We start from the raw sequence: 9,367 nt of genomic DNA on the forward strand, positions 1-9,367 counted from the left end.
AGACAGAAATAGACTGGGAAAATGAACAGATGGACAGATAAGAAGAGGTGGAACATACAGACAGGCGGACAGATGGAAAGACAGACAGTCAGAAATAGACTGACACACGAACGGATGACAGACCAAATGGATAGATCAGAAGAGATTTGACCAACAGTGGGAAATACAGAAAGACAGACAGACAGATAGGGCAGCCAGCCAGACAGACAGACAGCGAGGGCAGACAGACAGAGAGAGAGAGAGAGAGAGAGAGAGAGAGAGAGAGAGAGAGAGAGAGAGAGAGGGCAGACAAACAGACAGACAGACAGACAGACAGGGAAGCCAGCATGACAGACAGAGGGCAGGCAGGCAGACAGACAGACAGACAGACAGACAGACAGACGGACGGACGGACGGACAGACAGACAGACAGACAGACAGACAGACAGACAGACAGACAGACAGACAGACAGACAGACAGACAGACAGACAGACAGACAGACAGACAGACAGACAGACAGACAGACAGACAGACAGACAGACAGACAGACAGACAGACAGACAGACAGACAGAGGGCAGATAGACAGACTGATAGGGCAGTCAGACAGACAGAGAGGGCAGACAGAGAGAGGGCAGATAGACAGACTGATATGGCAGTCAGAGAGACAGACAGAGAGGGCAGACAGAGAGAGTTATTTTGAGATGCCAGCCTGCACCTTTCACTACTAATCTCACGTCCAACAGAGAACCACTGAGAGGTACACAAATAAGCAGCCCTTCAGAAAACAGCCTTTCACCGCTGTGCTCATGTCACAACAAGTCATGAGGGAAGCTAGAGGCTGCTAACATTATGGGTCAAACTCTAGCTTGAGACCAACTCACATGCCTCAGGTGTGATATGCTATTAATAACCGAGATAGATAAAAACATACATGTGTAAATACGTGCTCACACACATACACACGCATGCACACGCACAATTCACACACACACACCTACACCTGCAAGCCTGACACGTGTCATCTAAGATCTATGATCTAAGAGGGAGGGAGAGAGAGGGAAAGACAGAGATGGATTGGGGAAAGAAGGGAGAGGGAAATGGGAGGAGACAAATAGGGAGAGATACAGAGAGAGAGAGAGGAAGAGAAAGGGAGAAAAAGAGAGACCAAGAGAGAGAGAGACAAAAAGAGGGAAGAGGGAAGGGGGCAGTAGCGTCAGGTAGACAGTGCTGTGAGAGCGGAGGTCCTGCTGGACCGTAGGGAGGTGCTGGTGAACCCCAGGCCTGCCAAAAGTGTCTCTCCTCCGTGCACGTAGGAGAAAATGAAGTCTGGAACTATCCTGCCTTTCACTCTCCTTCCCTCGCTCATCTCCCTCCCCCTCCTCCTCCTCCTCTTTCACAGGCCTTATGGGTGCACTGCCACGTAGCTGAGCAATGTTATGAGAGAGAGAAAGAGAGAGGGAGAAAGAGAGAGGGAGAGAGAAATTGAGAGAAATTGAGAGAAAGAGAGAGAGAGCACCAATCACATCACTCCCCTCTCTAGATTAGATTCTGTGTATCATCTTTCTCTCTACTGTTCAGCCCTTCTTTTACCCTCCGTTATTTCTCCTGGTGTAAATGGTAAATACTCTCACTGTATTGAAAAGGAGGATCACAAGCTGTCACTACTCTGTGAAAGTCTTTATTTTCCCGTGTAGCTCAGTTTGTAGAGCATGGCGCTTGCAACGCCAGGGTTGTGGCTTTGATTCCCAAGGGGGACCACTATGAAAATGTATGGATTTAATACTGTAAGTCTCTCTGGATAAGAGAGATGACTATAATGTCAAATGATAGCTGACTCAGTATATGTATGAGAAGGAGAGAGACCATGCAGGTGTGAGTTTAAGTGACTTTTTTTCAGCCAAAAATAAACTTCCTTGAATTTTAATTGCAGCAATTTAATTTTTGGCTACTGAAGCAGGGCCAAATCTGCCTCTGAATGTTCTGTTCATCATAAATGTATTCATTGCATAAAGTTAGGGTTTTACCTGTTACTTCATTCTCTTTCCCTCTATATGTTACTGACATCTAGTGGCCAAACATCCAAACACATTCCCCAGATCTGTGCCTCGACACAATCCTGTCTCAGAGGTCATGGCTTGGTTTTTGCTCTGACATGCACTGTCAACAGTGGACCTTATATAGACAGGTGTGTGAATTTCCAAATCATGTCCAATCAATTGAATTTACCACAGGTGGACTCCAATCAAGTTGTAGAAACATCTCAAGGATGATCAATGGAAACAGGATGTACCTGAGCTTAATTTCGAATCTCATAGCAAAGGGTCTGAATTCTGTTTTTTATTTGTAATACATTTGCAAAAATGTCTAAAAACCTGTTTTCACTCTGTTATTATGGGGTATTGTGTGTAGATTGTTGAGGAAAATAATTAATTGAATCAATTTTAGAATAAAGCTTTAATGTAACAAGATGTGGAAAAAGTCAAGGGGTCTGAATACATTCCCGAATGCACAGTATCAACATCCAATCATGGATACATTTGCAATGTACAGCAGTTATCCATCATTGCTACAGGGTAAAACATTATCTAATCAAGAAACTCTGATTTGAATGTGTTATTCTCCCAGGATGTTTGATAATTTTGGTGCAGTTAATCACCAGACATGGCTGTATACACATTTTATATAAAAAAACATATCTTATTAACTTGTTTACAGGAAGCGGAGAGAACGCTTTAGAATGGAAACATTTGGACTGGAGAGGCCATTATGAGGCATGAAAAAAACAAGTGGTGCCCTTGAACAATAACCAGCAGCCAAGCCAAAGATTTGGTGTGCAGCACGGCCAAGCTCTTACCCAGAAAATAAACTTGCCTTCAGATAAACACATTTTGGCTTAAATAACGATAGGCAATCAAATATTACCTCAGCCCTCTTATGAAAAGTATCTGGAGGTGGTTTTGGAAATTAATAAAGGGCTTTTGGAGAATAATTTTGCAGCAGGCAGACATTTTTCCTAGACTGTGCTATAGTTTCTTGCCCGAATTAGGCCAACGTGAGTTGAAATGGAGTTGCTTTTGTTAATAAGGCTTTGCCATTTACTCGCCAATTCACACTCTTCCAGAAAAGAGACTCCTCCAGACCGCTAATGGCACTTTAAGTCACATGACAACATTAAATAGAAACACATTTAGCTAACAATTGTTCCAATGATAAGATTGCTAAGATACAGCTGACAGTCACATAAAGTTGAAGTCGGAAGTTTACATACACTTAGGTTGGAGTCGTTTTCAACCACTCCACAAATTTCTTGTTAACAAACTATAGTATTGGCAAGTCGGTTAGGACATCTACTTTGTGCATGACACAAGTAATTTTTCCAACAATTGTTTACAGACAGATTATTTCACTTATCATTCACTGTATCGCAATTTCAGTGGGTCAGAAGTTTACATACACTAAGTTGACTGTGCCTTTAAACAGCTTGGAAAATTCCCCAAAATTATGTCATGGTTTTAGAAGCTTCTGATAGGCTAGTTGACATAATTTGAGTCAATTGGAGGTGTACCTGGGGATGTATTTCAAGGCCTACCTTCAAACTCAGTGCCTCTTTGTTTGACATCATGGGAAAATCAAAATAAATCAGCCAAGACCTCCACAAGTCTGGTTCATCCTTGGGAGCAATTTCCAAACGCCTGAAGGTACCACGTTCATATGTACAAACAACAGTACACAAGTATAAACACCATAGGACCACGCAGTCATCATACCGCTCAGGAAAGAGACACATTCTGTCTCCTAGAGGTGAACATACTTTGGTGCGAAAAGTTCAAATCAATCCCAGAACAAAAGCAAAGGAAATTGTGAAGATGCTGGTTGGAAACAGGTACAAAAGTATCTATATCCACAGTAAAACGAGTCCTATATCGACATAACCTGAAAGGCAGCTCAGCAAGGAATGTTTGCTCCAAAACCGCCATACTGCTCCAAAACCGCCATAAAAAAGCCAGACTACGGTTTGCAACTGCACATGGGGACAAATATCATACTTTTTGGAGAAATGTCCTTTGGTCTGATGAAACAAAAATAGAACTGTTTGGCAGCAATGACCATCGTTATGTTTGGAGGAAAAAGGGGGAGGCTTGCAAGCCGAAGAACACCATCCCTACCGTGAAGCACGGGGGTGGCAGCATGGAAATTATGTGAATATATTGAAGAAACATCTCAAGACATCGGTCAGGAAGTTAAAGCTTGGTCGCTAATGGGTTTTCCAAATGGACAATGACCCCAAGCATACTTACAAAGTTGTGGCAAAATGGCTTAAGGACAACAAAGTCAAGGTATTGGAGTGGCCCTGACCTCAATCGCATAGAACATTTGTCAGCAGAACTGAAAAGGCGTGTGCGAGCAAGGAGGCCTACAAACCTGACTCAGTTGCACCAGCTCTGTCAGGAGTAATGGGACAAAATGTACCCAATTTATTGTGGGAAGCTTGTGGAAGGCTACCCAAAAGGTTTGACCCAAGTTAAACAATTTAAAGGCAATGCTACCAAATACGAATTGAGTGTTTGTAAACTTCTGATCCACTGGGAATGTGATGAAAGAAATAAAAGCTGAAATAAATAATTCTCTCTACTATTATTCTGACATTTCACATTCTTAAAATAGTGGTGATCCTAACTGACCTAAGACAGAGAATGTTTACTAGGATTAAATGTCATGAATTGTGAAAAACTGAGTTTAAATGTATTTGGCTAAGGTGTATGTAAACTTTCGACTTCAACTGCATGTGGCATCATTGACCTTGAAGTAGGCCATAGTCTTTCAACACAGACTTCATGGGAGCGGTTCAAGTAAGTATTTTTGCTGAACACTTATCGCGGCTTCCATCAATCACAGCTTTACCCAAAGCAACGACATACAGTACAGTATAGCTATCCACATTGAGATCCAAGTTCACTCAACTGGCCATCTTGCATTGTTATCTTGTAATGTTGAATCAAAATCAGCTCCCGACATGATGTCTGTTTCTCTATGTGTATTGCAGAACATTTTACCCCCATGTTGGAGCCCAACGGACTTTCAGGTTGAGCAGAAAAAACACTGCAATTGTTTTCAGTTGTGGGATTGTCTATAATCTATATTTGCAGTATGACTGTCCTGCAGGATTCTATAGACTGCAGCTCAGTAGAAGTGTACCACCTGGAAGCCTCTGAGGCAGTGGAAGGCTTTTGCGTCCAGGTGGCCCAGGTCTATGAGGTTGTGCTCCAGCTGCACCAGCACCAGGCTGCTGAGGCCGGGGTCTGAACCCCCCCAGCAGAAGGCATCGCGGGGCACTGAGTGGATCTTGTTGTGTGTGAGTGCCACCGAGTGTAGCCCCCGGGGCAGCTGCCTGGGCACCTGGTTCAGGGCGTTGTGACACAGGTCCAGTTGGTGCAGGACGGGCAGCGCCCTGAAGGCCCCCAAGGCCACCCTGGCTATCTTGTTACTGGCCAGGCCCAGGTGCTCCAGGTGGGGGAGGTGGAGGAAGGAGGCTTTGCCCACGGAGGAGATGAGGTTGCCCTCCAGGTTGAGGGTTTTGAGGGAAGAGGGGAGGTGGCGGGGTACCTTCTTGAGCTGGTTGCCCTCTAAGTTGAGGCTCTCCAGGTGGGTGGCGTTGACAAGGGACTCCCTGAGCAGGCCATGGTTGGTTAGCCGGTTAGCGCTCAAATCCAGAATCACCAGCTCTGAGGTACCCATGAAGGCCTCCCCTGGGAACTTCTGGATAAGGTTGCCACGGAGGTACAACTCCCTGATAGATAGCGGTAAGCCCAGAGGCACCGAGGCCAGCCGGTTGTGGTCCAGGCTGAGGGTGCGCAGGCTGCCCAGAGGTGAGAGCACACTGGCGGGGAGAGTATCGTTCCCATTCCCCAGGCTGTTGTTGCTGAGGCTGAGGACCAGCAGGCCGGGGCAGTGGGCCCAGGCCCCCTCCGACATCACGTTCAGATGGTTGTCATCCAGACGCAGCTCTTCCAGGGAGGCGGGCAGGTCTGTGGGCACGCTCTCCAGTAGGTTCCGGTCCAGGTAGAGCCGCCTCAGGGCCGGGATGCCCTCGAAGGCCCCCTCGATGGAGCCGTCTGTCAGCCGGTTGTTGCTGAGCACCAGGAACTCCATGGACAGGTACTCATTGAGCAGGTCCAGCTGAATGCTGTCGATGCGGTTGTTCATCAGGAGGACGTAGCGGGAGTTATAAGGGATGCCGTACGGAACCTTCTCCACCCCCTTGTCGGAACACTGGACCACTCTGGGAAAGGGGACAATAGAAAACATTGGAGTAATGAATGTGGTCATGTAAAGACGTATACATTATGCACACAACAAACATTACTGTACAAAATGGTATGGGTGATTAAATAAGACTATGGAAATAGCATAATAATAAAATATAATTAATTACAAATGGGCAATAGTAAGCCTGATTTAGTCCGAGAACATCTCACCGTCCATAGCAGGCACACTCCGGGGGACAGTAGTTGTCTTTGAAGTAGGGGAAGTATGCCGGATTTGTGCCCTCCTTCCTCTCCTGTTTTGTCTCTTTGGTTTTGTTGTCCTTTTTCAGAGGTTTACCTTTCCTCTCATTTATTTTGTCTTTCTTTTGATGTTTCCCTGTCTTTGTCTTGAGATTCTTGGTGGTCGATGTCAGCTTCATTGTGTGTTTTGGCACTGCTGGTTTGGCTGTAGGTTTTGTCTGTTGTGTTTTGGGTGTAGGTTTTGTCAGTTGTGTTTCAGATCTAGGCTTTCTCAGTTGTGTTTCAGGTGTAGGCGCTGTCAGTTGTGTTTCGGGTGTAGGTTTTGTCTGTTGTGTTTTGGGTGTATGGTTTGTCTGTTGTGTTTTGGGTGTGGAGTTTGTGTGTAGTGTTTTGGGTATATGCTTTGTGTCTAGTGTTTTGGGTGTAGGGTTTGTCTGTTCCGTCACTGTTGGTTTTGTCATCTCTTTTGGTTTGGCTGTAGGTTGCAGTTCCTTGGCTGTGGGTTTTGTCATCTCTTTTGGTTTGGCTGTAGGTTGCAGTTCCTTGGCTGTGGGTTTTTCTTGTTTTGGTTTGGTTGTAGACTTTAGCTGCTTGACTGTATTTTCTGTCTCTTTGAGAAAGACAATGCTGTTCCTCTCAGTCTGATTGTCATTGATTGAAACCTTGACAATTGGGCCAACTTTATCCTCCATAGCCTGGGAAACAAAACTCTCCCACTCCCTGAGGTTGGTCTGGGAGCTGTCAGTCACACTCTGAACAATAATGAGCTCACTATCCGCCAATGAGATGGCCTCCTCTGCCTCTGGAGCAGAGGGGATAGAGGGGATAGAGGGTGTAACTGGGGGAGGGCCATATTGAGTGGCAGGTGGAGGAGTGACATCATAAAGTGGAACAGGCATATCTGCAGGGGGAGGGGACATGGGTTTGTTGATAGCTTGATTGACAGGTTGAGTGTCCATTATTTTTTCTACAGGAGAGGAGGAAGTGCTGGTTGGAGGGGGGAGGTCTATGTGTGTAACTACTAAGTAGTCTCCCTCGCTTTGATCTACACTGGGTTCTTTAACTTCCCCAACTCTCAGGTCTTCTTCTAGTTTCTCCTCTCCTCCATATGATCTCTGTTCCTTACCATCTCTCTCCTCATCATCTGATCTAATCCCTTCTTCATGTCTCCCCTCTCCATTATCTCTTCTCTTCTCCTCCTCTTCATGTTCCTCATCAGCTTCTATCTCCCCATTTTCAAATCTCTTCTTCTCTCTGTAATCATGCCCTCCAACCAGCGTTCTCTCTTCCTCCATCCCTGGCTCTTCCTCATGGCCCTCCTGCTCTGCTGCCCCCTTCTCCTCCTCTATTCTCCACTTCTCAGAGTCAGTCTCTAGAGTTAGTCCTTCCTCGCTCCTCCCCTCTTCATCCCTCCTCTCTTCAGGGTGGGTTGCAGTGAGTTCTTCACCCTCCTCTTCATCTGCTGTTGGGGTCTCCCTCAGTCTCTCAGGTCTCCAGTCTGACCAGGGATCTGTTTCTCTGACCGAGTCTTCTATGGGGATCATTTCCACTTCTAGACACACACAGCAGTATCTTAGTATTGACACTTAAGATTAGGCACTCGCTACAAAGTTACAGACAATGTGGGCCATATTGACAGAGATTTTACAAAGTTTGCAGTTGTTATTTTCATAATGGAATAGAAGCATAATAAAATATAACCACTTCTTTCAGTACTTTAAATTATTTTCCAAAATTTGGCAAATGGCTCCGGTTCTTTTCAAACCTGTGACTAGGTTGCCTGAATAAGTCTGGGATATGTTAACAGACTTGGTTCGTTTGAAAATAACATTATTCCTATGCAGTGTGGAAACATCTGAATTCAAGTGTACTTAGGTTCCTTTGCTGCACACATACATGATGCATTTTCCAAACAGATCAGACAATTAGGAGGATCAGAAAATCAAGCTATTGTAAATTAGAAGTTGTTGAATTAGTTATTCAAGTTTGTGAATGTAAAATCAGTGTGTAGATCGTGTGGATGATGAAAGTTCACAGGCACTTACTGGGCTGAAGTACAAATGATTGAAGAGGAACTATCAGGAGCCAGAGTAGCAGAGTGAGTTCTTCCATGATCTTCTATCTAAAAGACAAGAACCGTAGTCCAACAACTTAAGAGACAGTATCATGTATAACAACAACAGTTTCTAATTGAGTCTCTAACTATTTCCTTATCAAAAGCAAAAAAATACTATCTGAAATTAACTTTCTAGATCTTCCCACTAGTATGAGTGACTTTTCAAAAAAATAATTAATGGGCCTAATCTTTTCTGTCTAGAATGTATTGCAAGAGAAAACGGTAACTACTATAGATAAGGTAGGTGTTCTCTACATGTCCAACATAGATCTAGAGTAATAGAGCAGGTAGTATCTGAAGTTCTATCTATTAGATGTATGGGTGTCAGTCTTGCTTACCTGCTGTGCCCTTAGACGTCAGAGCCAATATCATGCATCTGTGTGTTGTCCAGTGGGAGTCATACCAAACTGTCTCAATGCAAGGAGAAAAGCTGCTGAACCAAGCAGTCCTCTAGGAATGAGGAGCCCCAAATAGTATGACACACACACACACACACCCCGACTAAACTGGGGGCTAACGGGTGACTTTAATGACCTATTTAAGAGTCCCCTCTCTGTGGGGAGTTTTCACACACACACTCCGGGCCGGGAGCCGGCGGCGGGTAATGACTCTGAATACTCATATCTCAAAGGGAATTTTCACACCGACCCTCCAGGATAGTGGAATCTGGGAAGATCAATAGCAGGAAAGGTTAAAAAAAACGGGAGATGAGGGGGTCAATGTATGGATGGGAGGTCAAAGGGGAGAGGTGGTTTTAGGGGGGA

The 9,367-nt window shown here is 44.9% G+C and overlaps 1 protein-coding gene across 1 annotated transcript; it reads right to left on the reverse strand.

Annotated features, from left to right (window-relative positions):
* Positions 1–2,416: 2,416 nt before the first annotated feature.
* On the reverse strand, positions 2,417–9,122 carry LOC139565852 (extracellular matrix protein 2-like). The gene is made up of 4 exons (XM_071386475.1): positions 8,942–9,122; positions 8,533–8,609; positions 6,458–8,039; positions 2,417–6,261 (listed from the first exon to the last, which is right to left on the reverse strand). The coding sequence occupies exons 2-4, from the start codon at positions 8,597–8,599 to the stop codon at positions 5,163–5,165; spliced, it is 2,748 nt and encodes a 915-aa protein (XP_071242576.1). The 5' UTR covers positions 8,600–8,609; positions 8,942–9,122; the 3' UTR covers positions 2,417–5,162.
* Positions 9,123–9,367: the final 245 nt, after the last annotated feature.

Source organism: Salvelinus alpinus, chromosome 37, assembly GCF_045679555.1.
Source record: "Salvelinus alpinus chromosome 37, SLU_Salpinus.1, whole genome shotgun sequence".
Taxonomy (NCBI): domain Eukaryota; kingdom Metazoa; phylum Chordata; class Actinopteri; order Salmoniformes; family Salmonidae; genus Salvelinus; species Salvelinus alpinus.

Coding starts and splice junctions, on each gene's coding strand:
- LOC139565852 (XM_071386475.1), bottom strand. CDS start 8,599: ATGGAAGAACTCACTCTGCTACTCTGGCTCCTGATAGTTCCTCTTCAA. Junction 8,040..8,532: donor ATCATTTGTACTTCAGCCCA/GTAAGTGCCTGT, acceptor GTGTGTGTCTAG/AAGTGGAAATGATCCCCATA. Junction 6,262..6,457: donor GAGTGTGCCTGCTATGGACG/GTGAGATGTTCT, acceptor CCCCTTTCCCAG/AGTGGTCCAGTGTTCCGACA.